Source organism: Physeter macrocephalus, chromosome 16 (assembly GCF_002837175.3).
Source record: "Physeter macrocephalus isolate SW-GA chromosome 16, ASM283717v5, whole genome shotgun sequence".
Classification (NCBI taxonomy): Eukaryota; Metazoa; Chordata; class Mammalia; order Artiodactyla; family Physeteridae; genus Physeter; species Physeter macrocephalus.
The window spans coordinates 39799207-39824466 of NC_041229.1; the positions used below are offsets into that span (position 1 = coordinate 39799207).

Below are 25260 nucleotides of genomic sequence, written 5' to 3' on the forward strand. Positions count from 1 at the left end.
CTTTGTTGTACAGCAGAAACTAACACACCATTGTAAAGCAATTATACTCCAATAAAGATGTTAAAAAAAAATTTGTCAGCTCCTACTGTGTGCTGGACCTGCTCACTGTGTACAAAGAAAAATCGGAGAGCTCTGACTTGGAGGAGCTAGAAAATGCATCAAGTATGAGGGAGTCAGAAATGCGTAAATAAAACCACAGGAGGTCTCAGACTATGGCTCAACTGTGAATGCAAAGGATGCCAAGACCAAAGGTGTTTTCTCTTCTTTGTCTCCATTCTCCTTTCAAACCAAAAATCACATCCTTGTCTCCGTGTCCCGAATTCTTTCTCAGCAAGTATGACTGACACTAGGCAGTCTTGGAACGCCACCTGGTGGGTCTTCAAGATATTACATATTTAGCTTCCAGGCGAAAGGGTTCTAGATTATAAGAACAGGAGAAAAATGCATTCATTCAGCAATATTTATTCCCTAAAACTCTGTAACATGGGCTTCCCAGGTGGCGCAGTGGTTGCGCGTCCGCCTGCCAATGCAGGGGAACCGGGTTCGCGCCCCGGCCTGGGAGGATCCCACATGCCGCGGAGCGGCTGGGCCCGTGGGCCATGGCCGCTGAGCCTGCGCGTCCGGAGCCTGTGCTCCGCGACGGGAGAGGCCACAGCAGAGGGAGGCCCGCATACCACAAAAAAAAAAAAAAAAAAAAAAAAAAAAAAACCAACTCTGTAACAGTCCAGAAATACAGAGATACCCTCAAGTTTCTTCCAAACTAATAAGAAAAAATTTAATTGTTTATTAGGACTTATACTAATTTAGTAATTGAAAGTATATATGAATTCAAATTTAATAAGAATTAAGATCTGTTGACTGAATTATGGTTCCTCATAGAAGAGAACATAGTATCCACTGTTAAATAGAAAATAGAAAGTCTAGTCCATCTATGTAAGCTGTTTTTTTTTTTTTTTCTGAGCCTACTCTCTTCTCCTCTAGCGTCCCAAATTTTACTCTGACCAGATACTACAAAACCCCATATCTTCAAAGGTGGCAACAGGGGGGTAGGGGAAAGAGAACCAGACTAAAGTAAACAGTACTGAAGTTGAGCTAAATAAAGCCAGGTGAACTTGAGCAAGTCTTTTTATGTTTCTGAGCTTGTATCCTCACTAGTGAAATGAAAATTAAAATATTTACCTTTCAGGATGGTTACAAGGATTAAATAAGATAATAAGGTAGGGGGACTTCCCTGGTGGTCCAGTGGGTAAGACTCTGCACTCCTAATGCAGGGGGCCCATGTTCAATCCCTGGCCAGGGAACTAGATCTCACATACATGCTGCAACTAAGAGTCCACATGTCACACTAAAAAGCCCACATGCCACAACCAAGATCCTTTGTGCCGCAACGAAAATCCCTCATGCCACAACTAAGACCCAGTGCAGTCAAAAATAAAATAAATAATAAATAAATATTAAAAGATAATAAGGTAGGAAACACATTTCAAAGTGCTGATCAAATTTTGGTTATTACTGTTATAAGTCCATAGAAGGGTACCTTCCATAAAGGAAAAACACATCCCTTTCTCACTGATGAGCCATCACTGACCCAGGTAAATGAGGGAAAGGTGAGGTGAATGCCATGAACATCTTAACAAAGCCATTTTTCATTTCACAAAAAAATCGAAACTACATAGAAAAATTATCTGTATCTATGGCAGACAGATTCTACCTTTTATAATCACATCAAAAAACATGAAGTACGTAGGAATAAATAAAACAAAAGTTGTGCAAGATTTTAACAAAGAAAATTACCAAACTTATTGAGAGACATTAAAGATAACTGAATTAAATTAAGAGATAGACCATGTTCATGGACTGGAAGACTCGATATTATAAAGATGTCAAGGGCTTCCCTGGTGGTGCAGTGGTTGAGAATCCACCTGCCAATGCAGGAAACATGGGTTGGAGCCCTGGTCCTGGAAGAGCCCACATGCCACAGAGCAGCTAAGCCCGTGTGCCACAACTACTGAGCCTGTGCGCCTAGAGCCTGTGCTCCTCAACAGGAGAGCCCACCGCAATGAGAAGCCCGCGCACTGCAACAAAGAGTAGCCCCCGCTCGCCGCAACTAGAGAAAGCCCGTTGCGCAGCAACGAAGACCCAACGCAGCCAAAAATAAGTAAATTTATTTTAAAAATATATACATATATAAAGTACTCCTTCAAATCAGTGAGAAAAAACAGACAATCCCATAGAAAAATAGGAAATATATTGGAATGGAATCAGTATTTCGCCAAAAAAAAGGAAAAAAATATTTATCTGTCCAATAAACTTCATTACAGAGAAATACTAGATTACAATAATGATACAACACTACAGACCCACCAAATAGGCAAAAATTTTTAAAGTTGGTATTATTAAGTGTTGGAGATGTAGAGCAACCGGAATTCTCAGACACTGCTGTTGGGAATATAATTGGTACAACCACTTTGGAACACTGGGGTTATCTACTAAATTTGAATGTGTGTATATTTTCACTCTTAGATACCTTCCTTAGAGAAACATATGTACATCTGTACCAGAAAACATGTACAAGAATATTCATAGCAGCATTTCTCAGGAGCCAAAACACTGTAGACCACTCAAATACCCATCAAGAATGTAACAGAAAAGTAAATGATGGTATATTCATATACAGCTGGGGTCAGGAAACGTTTCCTGTGAAGGGCCAGAGAATAAATACTTTAGGCTTTGCAGGTCTCTGTCTCAAAATCTTAGTTGTTTTTTCTTCCCCAACTTTATAAATATAAAAAGCATTCTTAGCTCATGGGCCAAACAAAAACATGGCCCATGGGCCATAGTTTGCCAACCCCGATGTAGATTAAAACTATACAGCATTGAAAACGAATGAACTACAGCTACCTGCAACCCCGTGAATGATTATTACAAACATGACATTGAGCTAAAGAAGTGACACAGATACACATACATATATACAAATCACATATACAAAAATCATAAATAAAAACCATAGGAATATAATTCCATTTATATAAAACAGGCACAATGACACTATAGGATTTAGAAATGTACGGATAGGCCTTAAAACTACAAAGAAAAGCAAGAAAATATTTACCACACAAATCAGGATCATGGATACTTACATGTGAGGGAGGGGGTTGTGACCTGAAAGGGACCTCTGGGGGTCTGGCAATATTTAATTTCTCGACCTGGATGATGGTAACAGAGGTGTTGGCTTTATCACTATTTGTTAATTTGTACGTTTGTGTTTGTTATTTGTCAAATTGTGTGTTTATGTTTTATGCATCTTCCTATGGGTATTGTGTTTGGATGGATCATCACCTAAGGTCGACAAAGACAACAGTACAGGAGAGAGTTGAAGACAAACGTACGGGCAGATGGCATACCACTCAAGTAACATGGGAGGGGGTCTGAAGGGAAGAGGATGATGTCCCTAAGAATAGAGGAGGCTGGTAATGTCCAAATATATGGACTTGAAAGGCGGAGATGCTATTGAACCAGAAGGAGAAGCCCTGATTAGAAGCAGCTTTGGGCAGTGAGGAGAGGGCTGCCTGATTTTTCTGGTCCCAGTTGGGGGCTGGTACTGGAAAGTCATTCGACACATTTCACCAGAGCATAGACACTGGATGGGCTGGAAGGACCATCAGGAGAAAAGGACAGGGCTGTCAGGGCGTGGCAGGGCAGTTTGGGGCAGGCCTGAACAGTGTAAGATGATAAGCAGTTTGTGCCCTCTCTGATGCCTCAGCCCCCAAACACTCCTCATGGACACAGGGAAGCAGGAGGAAGAGCTGTGTGCAAAGGGAAGAGATGGAGATATTTTAAACACATATTTCTTTTTTTTTTTTTTTTTTTTTTGCGGTATGCGGGCCTCTCACTGTTGTGGCCTCTCCCATTGCGGAGCACAGGCTCCGGACGCGCAGGCTCAGCGGCCATTGCTCATGGGCCTAGCCGCTCCGCGGCATGTGGGATCTTCCCGGACTGGGGCACGAACCCGTGTCCCCTGCATCGGCAGGTGGACTCTCAACCACTGCGCCACCAGGGAAGCCCTTAAAGACATATTTCTTAATCTCTATTTTACAAATCAAGAAATTGAGAATCAGGGAGGTTAAAAGATGTGTCCAGGGTCACAGATTAGTAAATGATGCCTGGGACCCCAACTGGTAGATGTAGTAGTCAGGGTTCCCAAGAAAAACAGAACAAATAGGGGAAGGAGAGAGAGACAGAGACAAAGACAGAGAGACCCAGAGAGAAAGAGAGATTGATTTTAAGGGATTGGCTCACACCATTGGCAAGTCTGAACTCAGTAGAGCAGGCCAGTGGGCTGGAAACTCAAGCAGGATTTCTATGTTTCAATCTTGAAGCAGAACTGCTTCTTTCAGGAAATCTCAGTCTTTGCTCTTAACGCATTTAACTGAGTGGATGAGGCCCACCCACATTGTGAAGCGTAATCACCTTGACTTAAAGTCAACGGAATAAATCATAGAAACCTTCACACCAACATCTAGATTAGTGTTTGACCAAACAAGTCAGCATCATAGCCTAGTCAAGTTGACACATAAAATTAACCATCAAAGCTGGATATAAGCACCCAGTATTGACGGACTCTGGCCTAACACTCGGTGATCGAGTAAACTTAAGCAGGTGTCTCAGGTAGGAAGCACGGCCACATATGTGTTCCCACCATGCAGTGAGGAAAGTGAGGCAAGGCCATATTAACTGACCTGCCTGGGCCTCCCAAGTAACTAGCGTCAAGGCTAGGTCTGGCTCCCAGTCTCCAGACTCCAAATGCCTTGCTCTTTCCTCCCAGCCATGCCACTGTCTGTGGCTGCCCCTCACTTTCCCTCTGCTCTGGAGCAGCTCAGGTGTTAAGCCCAAGCCTGCCAGGCTTGGGCCTTGCAGTGCTGTCCTGTTTTACCCTCCTAATGAGAACATTGAACTGTTCTTGGAAATTCATTTCTTTTTTTCTAGACTATTCAGCAGAGCTATATTAGGGATACTTAATGCTAAATCATGCAAACTCCTGTGTCAGGAATGGCCTGCCTTCTCTCTGGGCACAAAAAAATCACTAGCCATCCTGTGGCTCAAAGGTCCACAGGGGTCCAAGGCTTCTCTCTCCCTCTCTTCTCACATGACCTGGTGGCCCAGGTTCAAGAACGATTCCATCAGGTCAGAGACTCTCTCTGGACCACTTTGTGGGGCATAGTACTCATCAACCAAGGATCCCCAAAGGAAGCAGACCACTCCTGAATTTCAAAAATCATGTTCCAACCAACTTCCCATGAAAGAGTGACCCTTGCTTAGCAAAGCAAAGCCACACCCACTTGCGGGTTCAGACCTAGTGAGCATGTTTGGGCAACTGTTGGCCAGGAGCCAGTTTTACATCAGGAACAAGTAGCATCTTGGCAAATCATTTATCCTAATAGAAGAGTCCCTCATGTTTGAAGGGGTCAGTGACATTGGAGGAGAGGCGTGAATCTCAATGCTGGGTGATGTCTACCTCTCAGATTGTACATTAGGAGCTATAATGAGGAGTGTGGACCAAGAAGCAAAGGAGTGGTTTGCCTGATACCTCTGCAGGACATCTGCTCTGTGGCCTGTGCAGGAAACACTGTGCAACACCAGTGGGAGTGAAATGTACTTGCTCCTCTTGGAGTGAGGGCTGCAGCTCTTAGGGGCATGAAAGAGAAATGGTGGGGGATTGTCTCTTCCAGAGAGAGATGGCTAGAAATGCTTAGTGGATCATAGGTCAGTTCAGATCAGATCAGTTCCCCTCTACGTGCCAGGGCCAGAGATGAACAGATGAACAAGACACAGCCCTTGTCTTCCCAGAACAGACCGACTGGTGGGGGAAATAGACAGATAATATCAATAAGATACAGTAAGTGCTATGAGAGAGACATACCCAGGGTGCCATGGGAGCCTGGTGGAGGGACACCTCATCACGAAAAGGGGTTGGGCTACGTGAAGGAAATGACACTTGAGCTGAGTCTTTAAGTATGAGCAAGAATTTACTCATGGAAGAAAGTGAGAAGAGCACTGAGGCAGGAACAACAGTGTAAGCAAAGGCCCAGAAGCATGAACAGCATGGGTGAGTTAAGGAAATGAGCTGAGAGTTCATAGGTCAGAAAGTAGGAAGATAGGAGGGCAGGGAGCTAAGGCCGTTAGTGAGGGAGGGGCCAGGCTCTGTATGCCAAACTAATAAACAGGTTAGACTTTATTCTATAGGCTATAAGGAGGCCCAACAGGCTTTAAATAGGGGTATGACCCATTTATAGAGTTCCAAATTGCAATAGGTGTCATTGATTTCTGTATGCCCACCTTCAAACTATCAGGTTCCAGAGTGATCTTTCTAATGTACAAATCCAATGATATTGCATGAATGAATCAAAAGAGTTATTCAGGAACAAAGAGAAAGGGTGTCAAGCTGCACTGAGGATCCAGCTGAGATGAGAAATCATGAATTTGCAGAGCCACCAACTTGCACTGCTGTGTCACGTTCTCCATGATGGAGACAGAGTCAGAATTTTGCCATGTCAGACTCGAGAGTGAAGAGTGCTGGTGAGAGAGTAATTTTGATAATTCACCACAGTGGTGAAGGCTGGGTAAGAAGGAGCATAGCGACGGCCCAGCACCCGAGTCCTGGCCTCGCTCTTTCCTCACGGAACAAACAACATGAGCTTCAATGCCCAGTCCACCTTCTCCAACTACCGGTCCCTGGGCTCTGCTCAGTCACCGGGCCACTGGGTCCGACCGGTCAGCAGCGCTGCCAGCATCTATGCAGGCGCCAGGGGCTCGGGCTCCCGGATCTTCGTGTCCCACTCCACCAGCATCCGGCGCGGCTGGGGATCCAGGAACCTGGGCGCCGGGATGGCCGGGGGTCTGGTGGGGGTAGGGGGAATCCAGGGCGAAAAGGAGACCATGCAAGACCTGAATGACCGCCTGGCCTCTTACCTGGAGAGGGTGAAGAGACTGGAGGCTGATAATAGGAGACTGGAGTGCAAAATCCGGGAACACCTGGAGAAGAAGAGACCCCAGGTCAGAGACTGGGGGCATTACTTGAAGACCATCGAGGACCTCAGGGCTCAGATTTTTGCAAGTTCTGTGGACAATGCCTGTCTTATTGCTGATGACTTCAGAGTCAAGTATGAGACGGAGCTGGCCATACGCCAGTCTGTGGAGAGTGACATCCACAGGCTCCACAAGGTCATTGATGACACCAGTGTCACCTGGCTGCAGCTAGAGACTGAGATCGAGCCTCTCAAGGAGGAGCTGCTCTTCATGAGGAAGAACCACGAGGAGGAAGTAAAGGGTCTACAAAACCAGACTGCCAACTCTGGGTTGACCGTGGAGTTGGATGCTCCTAGACCTCAGGACCTCAGCAAGATCATGGCAGACATCCGGGCCCAGTATGACGAGCTGGCTCAGAAGAACCGAGAGGAGCTGGACAAGTACTGGTCCCAGCAGACTGAGGAGAGCACCACAGTGGTCACCTCGCAGACCGCTCAGATAGGAGCTGCTGAGATGACACTCATGGAGCTGAGACGCACTCTCCAGTCCCTGGAGATCGACCTGGACTCCATGAGAAATCTGAAGGCCAGCTTGGAGAACAGCCTGAGGGAAGTGGAGGCCCGCTATGCCATGCAGATGAAACAGCTCAATGGGGTCCTCCTGCACCTGGAGTCGGAGCTGGCCCAGACCTGAGCAGAGGGGCAATGCCAGACCTAGGAGTACGAGGCCCTGCTGAACATCAAGGTCAAGCTGGAGGCTGAGATCAACACCTACCGCCGCCTGCTGGAAGACGGGGAGGACTTCAATCTTGGTGACGCCGTGGAAGACAGGGAGGACTTCAATCTTGGTGACGCCGTGGACAGCAGCAACTCCATGCAAACCATCCAGAAGACCACCACCCTCAGGCTCGTGGACGGCAAAGTGGCGTCTGAGACGTCAGACACCAAAGTTCTGAGGCACTGAGTTAGCAGAAGCAGGGTGCCCTGGGGAGCAGGAGGCCAATAAAAGTTGAGACATTACTGGAAAAAAAAAAAAAAAAAAAAAAAAAAGAAGGAGCATAGCACAGTGCCTGGTACATTGTGGGTGATCAGTACATTTTTGTTGAACGATGAGAAGATGGGAAGATGGTTATGACAGTTACCAATTTTACTCACTGGTGAGACCATGTGATCCAGGGCTGGCCAATCAGAGTACTCCACTCCCCTCCCACCACCACACCAGGGCCCAAGATGGTCATGTGACCAACAGCAGGCCAATTAGTGTTCTTCCCAGCACTGCAGCTGGGACTAGCTGGAAGACAGCCTTTTGCCTGTAGAATTAAACTGGAAGGATGACAGTCTAGGGCTCACCACAACCATCTTCACCACACAGAGGCGCCCTCTCTACAACAGTGGGGAATGACAGAGCAGAGCTGAGAGATGAAAGCACTGTGCTATGCTCCTTCTTACCCAACCTTCACCGCTGTGGTGAGTCATCAAAATTACTCTCTCACCAGCACCCTTCACTCTCGAGTCTGACATGGCAAAATTCGGACTCTGTCTCCATCTTACAAACCTGTCTTTTCTGCTGGTCTGTTGCTGGAGAACATGACACAGCAGTGCAAGTTGGCGGCTCTGCAAATTCATGATTTCTCATCTCAGCTGAATCCTCAGTGTAGCTCGACAACCTTTCTCTTTGCTCCTGAATAACTCTTTTGATTCATTCATTCATTCATGCAATATCATTGGATTTGTACATTAGAAAGATCACTCTGGAACCTGATAGTCTGAAGGTGGGCATACAGAAATCAATGACACCTATTGCAATTTGGAACTCTATAAATGGGTCATACTTCTCATCTCAGCTGAATCCTCAGTGTAGCTTGACAACCTTTCTCTTTGCTCCTGAATAACTCTTTTGATTCATTCATTCATTCATGCAATATCACTGGATTTGTACATTAGAAAGATCACTCTGGAACCTGATAGTCTGAAGGTGGGCATACAGACATCAATGACACCTATTGCAATTTGGAACTCTATAAATGGGTCATACCCCTACTTAAAGTCTGTTGGGTCTCCTTATAGAAATGAAAACACTGGCCAGGGTCATCCCAGCCTATATAACACCTTTGTGTGAATTAGGGAAAAGCACCTTTGCCTCAAGTTAAAAAAGCTCTATGTTAATATATCAGAGTACAGGGAATTCCCTGGCAGTCCAGTGGTTAGGACTCAGCGCTTTCACTGCTGTCAGCCCAGGTTCAATCCCTGGTCAGGGAACTAAGATCCTGCATGCTGCACAGCACTCGGCAAAAAAAAAAGAAAAAAAAAATATGTGTATGTGTATGTATGTGTATATATATATATATATATATATATATATATATATATACATACACACACATCCATATATATACACATATATATCATTATATATCACATATATATCCCACATATACATATATATCAGAGTACAACCTGAACAAACCTAAGTCATGGGCCCTGGAAATAGAAACAGAGGTGGCTATGCCCTCTGCCATGTTCAGTAACCCTGAAGGAACGTTCTAGCCCCAGTGGCCATCCTGCCCTCTGAGGAAGGCTGGAGCTGGAGGGCAGGGGACAGGAACGTGTCTCTGAGAGCCGCAGGTGAGAGAAGCAGTCTTAGGGGAGGCAGGAAGTGGTTGGGACATGCACAGTTGCACCTGTGTGAACATATCTCCTTTAGGGCTTCGTATGCCAATGTGGCTTTATTAAAGAGGGGATTCTCCCTCACTGCTCCAGGACTCAGCTGAAACTGTCTCACCTACCTCATGTGGTTAGTATGTGAATGGCATGTATTTCACATACAATGCCATGGGAATGCCCCCCCCTTAGATGTGGTGCGCTTGTGCAGTATACAAGCTGAACAGTTGTACACAGGGACCCTGAGTCTGACAAGCTCCTCTGACCCTAGATATCGTACCCGTCCTTCCCAGTTAAAAAGCCAGCAAAACTCTTTCTCTCTGAGCAAGTGTAAAATGGGTACCTACCATTTGCCACTGGAAAAGCCCTATTAATACACACTGACAAACAGAATGAAGTGTAACAGACAGATCAGGGCCCAGACCCCAGGCTCTGGAGGTTTCTGTAAGTATTAAAATGGCAGTGGGAAGGAGACGATAAGAAAGCCGTTTAAGATGTCTGAGGTAGAGTTGCTCTGGGTAACAGCAGAGCTGGGGATGGGCCCTGGGGGTGGGGACTGAAGCAGATGGAGGGAAGGGGAGAAAGTTGAGTGGAGAGGCTGGGCCATCCTCACAGGCACTGAAATTCCCCAGGCTGGTTGCAGGCGCGACGTAATCTACCTCAGAGAATTATGGGTAATTTTCTTTCCCCTCAAACCCTTCCCCTCCTCTGTCCCACTTAAACTTGATTGGTTGGTTTGTCCCTAAATTTGCAAGGAAGCCCAGCTACCCCAGCTAATGAGGACTGTTTACTCTTTCTATCGCTGGAGGGGGGAACGGGGGAGCCAAATAAAATCCAGTGTGTTCATCCCACAGGGAGGAAATCCCAAAGTGCCCCTGAGGCCTGGAGACGCACAACTTGCACCCTTCGATTCCCACCCCATGCCAGAGGAGCTGTGATTTGCTGAAGAGTCTCAGAAACTTCGATGTTATCACTTTGTTCATCTCTTGCCAAAATCACCTCGAGTAACCATGATGCAGTGGAAAAAATGTGAACTTCAAAGTACAACAGATCTAGCTTGAATTCCAGCTCTGACCTTGGACAAGTTACTCGATATTTCTGAGCCTATATTTCCTTAAGTCTAAAAAAAGGGGGAGTGGGGCGCTGTGGAATTCCCTGGTCCAGTGGTTAGGACTCGGTGCTTTCACTGTGGTGGCCCAGGTTCAATCCCTGGTAGGGGAACTAGGATCCTGCAAGCCACGTGCTGTGCTCAGCCATAAATAAATTAATTAACTAACAATTCCCATCTCATGAGGCTGTTGTGATAGTTACATGAAATCATTTCTATAGAGCCACTCCCTTACTGCCAGCATAGCATTCCCACTTCTACCACTATAATCCGTCCCCCCAAAGCCCCAGTGGCATCAGACCTCCCCCTCCATTAGCTGTTACTGAACATGAGGATGGCCACATGGAGTGGAGAAAGAGAACTGGCTGAGCTGTTGGGTGCCCTGCACTCCAGATGTGGCTTTAGGACTTCAACGGGCAACACCCAGCCTGTCTGGTCCTCGATTTCTTCATCTGTAAATGCAGATGGTGATTCCAGCCCTGCCCAACTCACAGAATGGATACGAGTTTTAAGGGAGCTAATGTGATTTGTAAATATCAGCAAAAACGGACATATTAAAGTACTAATGAGCGACAGCAGTTTAGAGTGCTACTTTCCTGAGAAGTATTGCATTTTTCCCTGCAGCAAAATGTAACCAGCCATTCATTTAATAAAGCTGAATTGGGGCATCCATCATGTGTCCAATCCTGTGCAAAGGATTAGTTGATCAATAACCCTTCTTCCTCAGTGCTACTGGATACATGGGTTGAACATTCATTTATTCATCAAATAAATAAATCTTTACTGAGTTTTTGAGGTTTGAAAGGAGTTACTACCATATTTATCTCTTATAGGACATATTTAAGTCTTAGTAATTTCGTTGACTGTCACCTCTTTCTGACTAGACTGTGAGCTATTTGAGGACAGGTGAGATTTGGGCAAGATTCAGTTTCTGTTGACTGATCAAATGTGCCCAAAGGACTGACTCAAATGACACAGTTGCCATGAGCTGCTTCTCTCTGGCCATTAACTATACTCATGGGGGTTTCTTGTCCCCCTAGTCAGGCCCAGGAGAGGGAACAGGACTCACCATGTTTCCATCACTCCAAAGGAACTACTGTTTGCCTTCCAGATGACTCAGACAAATAAATCTTTACTGAGTTTTTGAGGTTTGAAAGGAGTTACTACCATATTTATCTCTTATAGGACATATTTAAGTCTTAGTAATTTCGTTGACTGTCACCTCTTTCTGACTAGACTGTGAGCTATTTGAGGACAGGTGAGATTTGGGCAAGATTCAGTTTCTGTTGACTGATCAAATGTACCCAAAGGACTGACTCAAATGACACAGTTGCCATGAGCTGCTTCTCTCTGGCCGTTAACTATACTCATGGGGGCTTCTTGTCCCCCTAGTCAGGCCCAGGAGAGGGAACAGGACTCACCATGTTTCCATCACTCCAAAGGAACTACTGTTTGCCTTCCAGATGACTCAGAAGTCTCAAGGCCCTGGCCTGGCATCAGACCCCAGGTTAGCCCAGGGTAGTGTCCTCTCTGTGAGCACAGCCTGGCATCTGCCCAACCAACATGTAAGCTCTCTGGTCCCTCTGCAGCCCACGAGGCTCAGGGGCCATTAGAGCTGGCTGGGGCCTCTGATATTAATGAGGGATGCTCTCAGCACAACTCAGCGCTGCTTCCTGGGCATCAGCCCACCAGGAGCAGAGACAGATCTCGCTGGCAAATGAGCTTCCCTCCAGGGCTGGGACAATCCAAGGCTGCCCACTAGATGGGTGGTGCAGGAAAGATTTTGCTTCTCTTTTTCCCTTTGTCTCCTCCCTTCCTCCGTCTCCCATCTCCATCCTCCCTTCCCTTCCTTGTCCCGCTTCACTTTCTTTTTTTTGTCCCCTCCCCTCATGCACACTTCTTCTTATTCTCTTTCCTTATCACTTTTCCTGTTGTCCCATTGTCCCCCTCCTCCTTTATCTGGTGCCTACCTCCTTTCCTTTGCTCTTTATTTTTCTCATCTTTGTCTAATCCCATCTCTCTGCCACCTTGCCTCTTTCTGTCTTTTGTATATGTCTGCCTCTGTCTCCCTTTCCCTGTTTTCCTCTTTCTCCCCTCCCTCTACATTTCTAACTCTCTCGCCCTCAATCTTGCAAGCACTACAGAGGCAGGAAAGCATGGTTTAGGGCACAAGAAAAGTCCAATTCTAATAGGACACAGAACACATAGAGGGGGTAAGCAGAAGAGCCTGGGATGGTATTTGAAATTATCTATGAGACAACCTTGAAACCAGGTTAAAGAGGGTTTTCTCCTTCCAAAATAAAACACAATATCATTTCACACCCACAAGACTGGATAAAAATTTGACTTGACCAGTTGTTGGCAAGGATGTACAAACAATGGAACTTTCATACGCTGCTGGTGGAAGTAAAATGTAAAATGGTGCAACCACCTTGGAAAACTATCTTTTTCTTTTCTCATAAAGTGCAATGTACATCTGCTCTATGACCCAGCAATTGCACTCTTTGGTATAAACCCAAGAGAAGTGAAAAACTAGGATCACATAAAGACAAAACATAATCATAGCAAACTGATTCATAATAGCCAAAATCTGGAAAATACCCAAATGTCCATCAATAAGAAAGTGGATAAATAATCATGGTATATTAATACAATGGAATACTACTCAGCAATAAAAAGGAACAAACACATAACATAATGACAAATCTCTAAAACGTTATGTTGAGTGAAAGAAGCCAAACACAAAAGAATATGATTCCATTTATATGAAATTAAAAAATAGACAAATTGCTCCAGTTGATTTTGATTGCAACTTTGTGAGACTCTGAAGGAGAGGGCAGAGGTTTTTTTCATGTCATTAAAACTAACCTACTGTGATAAAAAATGAGGATGGTGGTGGCGTAGTACTGACAAGAAGGCAAGGGCAGAAGGGAGATTAACTGGAGAAGGAACCTTCTCAGGTAATGGAAATGTTCTCTCATTTTGGATGACATTTATACAAGTGTATACAGTTATCAAATTTTATTGAACTGGACAGTTAATATCTGTCCATTCTATTGTATGTAAACTATGTTCGTTTTTAAAATCACCCATAATTACATAATCCACAAAAAAATACTGCTATATTTTCTTTTTTTTCTATTCATATACAAATATATTTTCATAACTGAGGTTAAACAATATATACAATTCCTTTTCTTTTAACATCATTTTGTGCATTTTCCCACATCTTTAAAATTTGTTGAAAAGCATCCCTTTTAATGAATATAATAGATCATCCTAGAGATGTACCATAATTTATGCCACCATTTCCCCATTATTGGACAGGTATGTTGTTTCCATTTTTTCACTATTATTAATGGCAATGTCATGACAAACATAAATGTAAATGTGTAGGTACTGAAGATTTTTTTACATTAAATTAGTGGTTTAAGAGCAGACCAGTTAAGTTTGACTCTCAGTGCCACCATTTACTAGTTGTGGGACCCAGGCAGGTTACTTAACCTTTCTCTGCTTCAATTTCCTCACTGGAAATGATGGAGATGTTAATAGTAACTTACCTCTAGGGTTGTGGTGAGGTTTAATGGGATAATAAATATAAAGCACTTAGACACGTGCCTTGCATTTAGTAAGTCCTCAAGAGGTATTAGCTATTGTATACAGTATTATGAGGAAAGAAATACAACTGGACTTAGAACAATTGATAATGCAAACAAGTTTAAAAAAATTATTGTTGTTGGAGGACTGGGGGAGACTGGAGAGAGTTTTTAGATTACCCCCGAAGTCTATATTTGGGTTGGCAGAGTGTAGACTAGGGAATGGCATAGCCCACATTTGCCACATCCCTTGACCTTGGCAGATGTTACTGTTCAACTACCACACTGCTCCCATGGAGCCCAGATATAGCCTCATAATCACTTTCATCACTCTAGATTCACTACTCTTTAATCAGGCTGAGACAAGGGGTGGGCTTCTTTACATCCTTTTTCTAGAGCAATGGTTCTCAACCCTGGTACATGTTGGAATCACCTGGGTGGTGGGTGGGCAGACTTCCAAGATAGCCCCAAATGATCCCCACCTCCTGGTAGGCACGTCCTTGTGTACGTCTCCCCTTTTTTGAGTTCGGGCTGGACCTAGTGGCTTGTTTCTAATGAATAGAATATGGCAAAAGTAAGATGTAAGCTATTATATATAGAGTGGATAAACAACAAGGTCCTACTGTATAGCACAGGGAACTATAATCAATATCCTATGATAAACCATAATGGAAAAGGAAATTTTAAAAAAGAATTTGTGTATATGTATAACTGAATCACTTTGCTGTACAGCAGAAATTAACACAACATTGTAAATCAACTATACTTCAATAAAAAAAGAATAGGGCAAAAGTAATGGGGTGTCATTTCCATGAATGGGTTATAAAGCAGTGTGACTTCCCTCTTGCTAGCAGACTCCCTCTCTTGCTGATTTGAATGAAGCAAGCTTCCATGTGGGAAAGGCCCAAGTGGCAAAGAACTGAAAGTGGCCTCCAGCCAACAGCCAACTAGGAACAGGGACCCTCGGCCCAGCAGCCTGTGAGGAACTGAGTCCTGCCAACAAAAACTGAGTGAGCTTGGAAGCAGATCCTGCTTCAGCTGACCTTGACTGCAACCTTCTGAGAGATCCTGGGCCCACACCTTGATTGCAATTTTGTGAGAGACCCTGAAGCAGAGGATCCAGCTGAGTTTTGTCTGGACTCCTGAACAGAGACACTGTGAGATAATAAATGCATGTTGTTTGAAGCCACTAAGTGCTGGGGTAATTTGTTACACAGCAATAGATAAAGAAAAGAAGTGGAAAAGACAGGCGGGGGGAGGCTCTTTAAAAATTTATACCGCTGCTAACTACTTAAATCAGGATTTCTAAGGCTGGGGCCCAATCACTGGTAGTTTTAAAATCTCCCCAGGTGATTCTACTATACAGCCAGAATCCATTGACTGGGCTTCTCAACTGTAAAGTGCATAGGAATCATCTAAGTGTCTTGTCAAAATGCAGATCTAGGGTGGGGCCCAAGGCTTTGCATTTCCAAAAAGCTCCCAGGTTATGTTGATGCTGAGGGTCGCCAGACCACACACAAAGTAGCAAGGGTCTAGAGACTCTAACACAGGACAAGACGGGCCTGAACTCGATGTATGGCTCTGGAAACTGTGCGGGGCACGAGGATGTGAAGTGCGTGAAGGGATACTCCTCAAACCTTGGCAATCAGTTGGGCATAGAGGGTGATGCAAGGGTGACAGCTGCCTTGAGGTTTGAAGTCCAGAGGACTGGGAAGAAGCTGGCATTGTTGGGTGAGATGAGGAATTTTAAAAGGAGAAGCCTGATTGGGAGGAAAAATAATTAATGATGGAAGTAACCTGATAGAGATGATCAGGACAAAATTTGTGGGACCCAGTACGAGATGAAAATTGTGGAGCCCCTTGTTCAAAATTAATAAGAATTTCTGCAGAATCTAAAATATGACGCAAATGAGCTTATCTACTAAACAGAAACAGAGGCAGAGACATAGAGAACAGACTTGTGCTTGCCAAAGAGGAGGGGGGATGGAGGAAGGATGGACTGGGAGTTTGGGATTAGCAGATGCAAACTATCATATATAGAAAAGATAAACAACAAGGTCCTACTGTATAGCACAGGGAACTATATTCAATATCCTGTGTTAAACCATAATGGAAAAGAATATATATATATATATAACTGAAACCCTCTGTTGTACACCAGAAACTAACACAGCATTGTAAATCAACTATACTTCAATGGAATAAATTTCTTTTTAATTATTGATAATTTCAAGATGGTGAGAGCAGAGCATTAACCCAAGGGTGGGAGGCCCTCTGAGCATGGGTCATACATCCTGGGACAGATTTGTCAACAGCAAGACTTACCTACTCCAAGAAACTATCTTTGGTGACCTTGATAGCCCCTGTCCCAGCCCCTCTGCCCTAAGGAATGCCATGCTCCTTGCCTGGGATTCCCTCACACGTTATCCTCCCACAAGGCACTGGTCTTGCTAGCTCCTGTGCCTGCCTCCCCAGTGAGACTGGAAGATGATGGAGGGTAGAAAGAGTGACTACTTTGCTCTTTCCCCCCACCGGGTCTCACAGAAGCCTGGGTGTGGCTTGTTTAAGTCCCCCACAGATCAGCAACAGGCCTGGGTTTGAGTCCCTGTCTTGCACCCACCTCCCCTGTGCCAAGGCAGAGCTGCGCTGCCCTAAGCCGCAGCAGCCGGCTTTCCCCTCCCTCCAGGCCCTCCCTGGACCTGTGGGTCTCTCGCAGACTGGCCACTCCGATAACAAGCTATGAACACAGTTCACAGCCTGTAGCTCCAAGAATATTGCTGAATAGTTATTTTCAGCAGAGTGCTGTATGGCCCAAATCAGAAAAAGCTATTCCCAGGGGTGGGGGAATGGAGAATTGGATGAAGGTACTCAAAAGGTACAAACTTCTCATTATACGACAAATAAGTACTAGAGATGAAATGTACAACATCATTAATATAACTAACTGCTTTATGTTATGTATGAAAGTTGTTAAGAGAGGAAATCCTAAGAGTTCTCATCACAAGGAAAAAATATTTTTTTCTTTTTCTTTAATTTTATATCTATATGAAATGATGGATGTTCACTAAACTTATTGTGGTAATCATTTCATGGGTGTATGTAAGTCAAATCATTATGCTGTACTCCTTAAACTTATATTGTGCTGTATGTCAATTATATCTCAATAAAACTGGAAGAAAGAAAAAAAAAGAAAATAGCTGTTCCCTCCCTGAGGCTTGGCACTGGCTCCTGGCTGATCATTTGACATTGATTGGTTTCCTGTGGTTGTTTGTGAATTGCTTACAATGCTAACCTGGACACCCTCAGGATCAGACCCCACTCTCAGGCCAGCTCCCAGATTGCCTTAAAAGGGCCTAGAGAGTCTCCTTCTGGGCCAAATTATGAACAAAAATTCACAATCAATGTACTCGAAAAATATGTAATCAAACTGATCTACTTAACAAACTTATTATCCTTCCCAGTACTTAAGTCATGTCTCAACACAAGAAACTAAAATGTCAAGAGGATGAAAATAATGCAGTGTATCACAGTCTACAAAATTCTATTGAATTTTACCTGCTGCAACTTTGCACATACGGTCCTGAAATGATAGGTAAATGGTGGGATGTTTGGCATCTTGCTCTGTGACTTTATACCTAAGGAAGAAGGAAACGAATATTTACTGTGAAGCTATTATGTGTCAGGTACTGCGCTGGGCACTTTACATGTTATCTGGTTTAATAGCCTAGAAAGGCAGAATAACAGCGACGGGGAGAACAGGCTCATAAGCTAAACAGCTGGGTACAAGTGAAGCTCTGCTCTTACTAACTCCTGCCTCAATTTTCTTATCTGTGAAATGGTCAGAATGATAATAATAGTACTTTCCTCTTGGGGTTGATGAACTGATTAACGAATTACATGAATTATTCCTCGTAAGACACTTAGGACAGCACTGACTTTGCATGTTTAATAATCTACCTCTAGGGCTTCCCTGGTGGCACAGGGGTTAAGAATCCACCTGCCAATGCAGCGGACACGGGTTCGAGCCCTGATCCGGGAAGATCCCACAGGCCGTGGAACAACTAAGCCCACGCGTCACAACTACCGAGCCTGCCCTCTACAGCCTGAGAGCCACCACTACTGAAGCCTGCCCACCTAGAGCCCGTGCTTTGCAACAAGAGAAGCCACCGCAATAAAAGTCCACGCACCGCAACGAAGCGTAGCCCCCACTCGCCACAACTAGAGAAAGCCCGCGCTCAGCAAGGAAGACCCAATGCGGCCAAAAATAAATAAATTTATTTGAAAAAATAAAAATAAATCTACTTTTATGTTCACAGCATACTTGTGAGATAGTATGACAATGCTCAATTTACAGATGTTTTTGTTTTTGTTTTTGCGGTACGCGGGCCTCTCACCGCCATGGCCTCTCCCGTTGCGGAGCACAGGCTCCGGACGCGCAGGCTCAGCGGCCATGGCTCACGGGCTCAGCCGCTCCGTGGCATGTGGGATCTTCCCGGACCGGGGCACAGAACCCGCGTCCCCTGCATCGGCAGGCGGACTCTCAACCACTGCGCCACCAGGGAAGCCCTCAATTTACAGATGAAGTAACTAAAGTTCAGAGACGTGAGGCAATTTGCTCAAGGTCACAAAGTTAATAGTGCAGGAGGTATTTGAACTCAGGAATGCTCCAAGTACAGCCCAATGTTGAAATTCCTGGCATTATTCAATCCTGAGCTCCCATGATGTGTCAGGCACTGCAGAGAAAGTGGAGAACTAGAAGATGAGGTCCTGTTTGTTTTGGGGAAAAGAGGGGAGCCAAAAACAACCAAACAGATGAAGAAAATTTCAGACAGTGACAATGCAATGAAGGCAATGAAACAGACTGACGTCAATAGGCAAAAACGGAAAATGACCCAAATGTTCATCAACAGGAGAATGAATACACAAATGGCAGTAGTATATCCATACAATGGAATAGCAGGAAATGAAATTCTGATACATGTAACAACATGGATGAATCTCAAAATCATTATGCTGGACGAAAAAAAGCACATGCAAAATACTACATGCTGTATGATTCTATTTCTATCATTCTAGAGAATGCAAATGAATCTATATTGTCAAAAAACAATCCAGTGGTTGCCTAGGGCTGAGGGCAGAGAGAAGGATGGGCTGACTGCCCAGAGGAAACTTCTGGAGTGAAGGAAATGCTCTGTTTCCTGACTGTGGTGGCTGTTTCATGGGTGTATACATATAACGAAAGCCATCAAACTGTACATTTTAAATGGATACAGTTTCCTGCACATTAATTAAACCTCAGTCAAGTTGATTTTTAAAAATGGAATAGTGACTGTGCAGGTTGGTAGGGCAGGGCTAGTTTAGGTCTCGAACAGAATGAAATTTGTGCTGAGAATTTAATGATGTTCAAGCGGTAAGAGATCTAGTCCAAGGGCACCCAAATATTTTCAATCCATGGCAAACCAAGGGCAGGGGGCATCTGGTCCCTGATGCAATGAGGAGGTGCAGTGTCTAAAAAGAACATAAAAATAAGAATAAGACCCACTTAAGAAATTTCCTTACCACCACGCACCGACAATTCTAAACAATGTCAGTGACAGAATGCTCTCCCCTGCTCAAGCAGACCACTCCTACAACCAATGTTTTCAGTAATGGTCCATGGGATCAGAAAATTCTGTGTGGCATATAGTTAACCTTAATTTTTTTTTGAGTACAGTGGTAAACCGTGATTTTAAAATATGTCTCATAGGGCTTCCCTGGTGGCGCAGTGGTTAAGAATCCGCCTGCCAATGCAAGGGACACGGGTTCAGGCCCTGATCTGGGAAGACCCCACATGCCGCCGAGCAACTAAGGTCGTGCGCCACAACTACTGAGCCTGCGCTCTAGAGCCCGTGAGCCACAACTACGGAGCCCGCGTGCCACAACTACTGAAGGCTGCGCGCCTAGAGCCTGTGCTCCGCAACAAGAGAAGCCACCGCAATGAGAAGCCCACGCACCGCAACAAGGAGTAGCCCCCGCTCACCGCAACTAGAGAAAGCCCACGCGCAGCAACGAAGACCCAAAGCAGCCAAAAATAAATAAATAAAATTAATTAATTTAAAAAATATGTCTCATAAGCTTTTATCATACCTATTATAATTTCCTTCACAGTGCCCTGCCTTTGCGACTTTTTCATTGACTTTTATTGAAATTAGACTTGAATAGCTCAATTCCCATCTTGTACATGGGATACCCAGCCCATCTGGGTCCCTAATGGTCATGTCAGATCCTGCTAGCCAACCAGCTCACAAATGCCAGCGAATTCAGGAAAACTGTTATTTGTTTTTCTAATTTTTATTTTTGTTTTGTTGCGTTTGACTGAAACTCTCCTGCAGACCATACTCTGGGATCAAGCAGTTAGCATATGCTCCAAACCATGCATTCAGTGCCTAACTCCTCATTTTTACCAATGAAGAAACGGAGACCCAGAGATATTAAACCATTTCCATAATGGAACAGCTAAGACCAGGATTCAGGTTAGACTTTTGCCGTCCACCAAACTGCCCCCACTGCATATTTACTGAACACCTTCTACATGCCGGGCCCTGTGCAGGAAGAGACAGCCCATAGAAGATCTGAAAGAAATGGTCTCTGCCCTTTAGAAGTGTAGTCTTAGCGTCCAAGACTAAAAAGGCATGAATCCACCAGGGAAATGTATTCAATTGCTGAGCACCTATTATACAAGACACTGAGCTGGACGCTGTGATAATAACTGACGTGGATCAGGGGTTCCCGTGCAACCATCGCACTTCACACCTGTGTCTTATTTGACCCTCCCAGCAGCATTACTAAGTAGTAACATCAGAATCCCACTTTTCAGAGAAAAAAACTGCTGTGAAGGAATGTTAAGTAGCTTGCCTAAGGTCACACAGCTAGGAGTGGAAGCGCTGGGCTTTTCCTGGGTCTGTCTGACTCCAGAGCCAGAGCTCTTATCCTGTGTGCTCCCCAGAATCACTATTATCATGCAGAAGGGATATTAAGAGAATAGCACTGGTACTTACCCTTAAGGTAACCGTAGGCTAATAGGGGATAAGGCTTGCCCGCTTCATCACAACCCCTGCCCACAGAGGCTACACCCAGGCTGCGTGGTACAGGCAGTTTGGACCAGCCAAGTTCAAGGGAGAAAGAGAATTGCCATTTTGGATCTCCCCCTTAGTAGGCTTGGCCTCCATATGGTCCCAGAGTGACATGGAGAACCCACACCAGCTCAGATTCAGAGACTTAGGGCACTGTATGGCACCATAAAAGCCTGGCTCAAAGGAACCAATTTTAACAAAGATGTGTATAGGTCTTTCATACTGTAACATTCAACACAATCCCCTCCCACTTCAACCACCTGCCTAGCACCCTAATACCGTACACACATACATAATAAACTACAAGCATATTTTCAAGAGAGACAACAACAACAACAAAAGCCCAAGAACTTACAGGTTATCTAAATGTGGTAATCAATCTTGCAAAACTAAACACCAAGATATATGGTCTCACTGGAAGAGCATATTTAAAATCAGGGCTGTCCTTGAACATGAGAATTATATGGGGATATATATATATATAGCTGTCATAAAGCTAGATCACTACAAACACACATCATTTTCTTCTTCTGGAAGTGAAGAATGGCTCCTAAGGTTTTGAGAAAATAAACACCGGTGGATGGTTTTTTTTTAACCAAGTGGTTGATCGGTGAGAATAGTTATCAAATACCTGAGGGCTATAGTTTATGTCAAAGATTTCAAAGGAGAAGCCTACATTTCATACTAAGTATGAATCTTGAATTATACTCTTATAGCAAAAACAAGCATCCTCAGTATCAGTATACAGACCCCTCAAATCTTAGCCCCAACATGCTTTTCTAGTTTTTCTCCCTATTCCTCCCTCTCTGCCTCAACCAGACTATTGCCATGCCTGGGATCTTGTAGGCACTTAACTAAAAGTTGTAGGAAGAAAGGAAGGAAGGAAGGGAAGGGAAGGGAAGGAAGGAAGGAAGAAGGGAGGGAGGGAGGGAAAGAAGGAGAGAATGAACAAATGAAATAGTAAATACAATCAGGGCTTAAATGAACTCATGCTATCTCCCTCCTCCCCTCTATGAAATCCTACTCTATATAAAGGATCCCATAAACTCAGATCAAAGTATCATTTGCATATGACACAAGAAGCTTCTAACTAACCCAGAGCAGTGTTTTTCCACTCTGGCAGCACATTAGAATTATCCAGTGAGCTTTCAAAAAACACTAATGCCAGGGCCCCAGCCCAGAAAATATGATTTAGTTGAACTGGAGTGAGGCCCAGGCCGCGGTGCTTTTTTTCTAATGTGCAGACAGGGTTGAGCATTTCTGGTACAGCCCAACCCCCTCAGAGGTCCAGAGAGTTGATGTTACTTCTCCAAGGCCAGAGAGCTGGTGGGTGACAGAGGCAGGACAGGAACTCAGAGCATCACTGAGTCACTCTAGCCTTTATCAGCTCTTGATCTCATGAAATTCTTCCTTCTCTCTTACATCTCTCAGACTACAGTTTTTCTAATTCATGTGCCAGGTGGCAGGTACATGGAAGTGAGCAAAACAGCCAGTTTGCTCTCATCTCGGCCTCAGCAGGAAGAGCCCATATACCTGGAGGCCTTTCTCAATCTGGATCATGCTGTCTCCTTTGTGAGTTTCTTGGTACCAGGAGCCATGAGTTAGTTATTCATCTTTGGAGCTGCAGGGCCTAGCATGTAGCCTGGTACGGGGTCAGATGTTATGAAAGTTTGATGAATAAATAAATGAATGCAAGTGATTCCTGAATCCCCTTACATGGAATAAAAAAAAAAACCCAGAAAACTGTCAAGAAGACCCCTTGTATGAGTCAGGACTTTCTCAATTTTATGTCAGAGAAATCCAACTTTAATTTTTTGAGGCAAAAGAGGGTATTTATTTGCTCATAACTGGCAAAGGCTAGTATGCAGAATCCCAGAGCTCAATCCATGTCATGAGGGCTCTATCTCTCTTCTCAGCTCCCAGCTTAGTTTGTACCATCTTGGCTTCATGCTTAATTCAGGGCCTTTCCAATATTCCCAGTATTCCCAGGTTCATACCCTCTCATTTTAGCAATCCCAACAATGACCACATATCATTCCCAGGGAAGACTCTGAGGGCCCTGTCCAACCATCCCTGAACCAAACACTTTGGCTGGTGAAAAGTGTACTCTGATTGGTCAGCCTGGCTCGCAAGCTCACCCAGGGGCTGTCGGCAGGGTACCACTACGGTCAACCTCACCAAGAACACATGAAATTGGCAAGGAGTCCCCCTTAGGAACCAGAAAAAGGAGACAGGAAAGTGTGCCGGACTGCCATGGTCTTCTATCTTTCCATCTTTCTGCTCCATCATCCTACTTGGCATGATGGCTTTTGTCCTCATCCATGTAAATTCATGAATACAAGATAGGTGCCACAGATCTAAAAGTTATGATGTCTTCAAGGCAGGAAGAAAGGGAGAGGGGCAGCCCTAGCCTTATCTGTCACTTTTATCAAGAAAGCAGGGACCTCCCTGGTGGCGCAGTGGTTAAGAATCCACCTACCAATGCAGGGGACACAGGTTCGAGCCCTGGTCTGGGAAAATCCCACATGCCACGGAGCAACTAAGCCCGTGCGCCACAACTACTGAGCCTGTGCTCTAGAGCCCGCGAGCCACAACTACGGAGCCCACATGCCGCAACTACTGAAACCCGCGCGCCTAGAGCCCGTGCTCCTCAACAAGAGAAGCCACCGCAATGAGAAGTCCGCGCACCGCAATGAGTAGCCCCCGCTCGCCACAACTAGAGAAAGCCCGCGTGCAGCAACGAAGACCCAATGCAGCCAAAAATAAAAATAATTTAATTAATTAACTGAAATAAAAGAAAGCAAAAACTTTCCCAGAAACACCCCAAGAAGACTTCCCTTAACATCACTGGCCAGCACTGGACAACTCTTCTACCCCCAGCTGCAAAGAAGGCTAGAAAATCTAGTTTTAACAAACTGGAGTTGAATTTCATGACTAGCTGGGATCAATACTAATTCCTCCTCCACCCTGTACTCTCCCACCCCAGGGTTAATTACTCTTGCCCTGAGTCCCCATAGCATACTGGGCCTCCCTAATCAAAGGGACATATGCACTGTACAGCAATTGCTTGTTTTTCCAGCCCTACCCCTCGCTAGGATTTCTAAAGACTTCTATCTTATTCATAGTTGTATCCCCAACCTTTAGCACAGTGCCCAGCTTCAATCCACCAATGTTTTATGACTGTCTACCATGTGTCAGGCCCTGTGCAAATAAGTAGGCTCTCAGTGAACACATCTTGTATGCATGGATGAATGGAGGTGTGGATGGGGGGTGGGTAGATAGTGGATGGAAGAATGGTGGATGGTAGATGGATAGATGGGTGGATGGATGGTGGATGGATGGTGGATAGATGTACAGATGGATGGATGGATGCATGGATGGATGGGTGGGTGGATGCATGGATGGGTGGATGGATGGTGTTTAGATGGCTGGATGGTACACATGGTGGATAGCTATCATCACTGTCCAGTGGCTCCCCCCAGAGCAGCCTGAGGCTCCCTTGTCCTCTTCTCACCCCTCTCACCCTAGGCTGTCATTTCACCTACCTGAAAGCCTTCTCATTTCACATGGAGCCATTAGATGGTCCCTCTTGGTCCTCAGGCAACAGCTAATACCTTCCCTTCCTTCTGCCACCCAGCATCCAGCTGAATCTTGAATCAATACCAGTCAAGTGGGTGTGAACGGAAGGCGACTACTCATTTTTTGCTATTATTTACCTCTGAGTGTGTGCATTCCAACTGCTTCCTCTCTCTCTC

General features: G+C 44.8%; 1 protein-coding gene, 1 long non-coding RNA gene and 1 other non-coding gene across 3 annotated transcripts; 2 read left to right on the top strand and 1 right to left on the bottom strand.

Moving 5' to 3' along the window:
* The first annotated feature begins 1228 nt into the window (after positions 1-1228).
* Positions 1229-1301, top strand: TRNAR-CCU (transfer RNA arginine (anticodon CCU)). Its single transcript has one exon. It is a non-coding gene; the product is annotated as a tRNA-Arg (tRNA).
* A 1061-nt stretch (positions 1302-2362) lies between these two features.
* On the top strand, positions 2363-8037 carry LOC102978791 (keratin, type I cytoskeletal 18-like). The gene is given in 1 exon segment (XM_055078719.1): positions 2363-8037. A coding segment is annotated over 1 exon segment (1299 nt). The 5' UTR covers positions 2363-6693; the 3' UTR covers positions 7993-8037.
* Positions 8038-14775: 6738 nt separating this feature from the next.
* LOC129391377 (uncharacterized) lies at positions 14776-25260 on the bottom strand. Its single transcript, XR_008615382.1, has 3 exons — positions 25051-25260; positions 17949-18028; positions 14776-14944 (listed from the first exon to the last, which is right to left on the bottom strand). It is a non-coding gene; the product is annotated as an uncharacterized lncRNA (long non-coding RNA).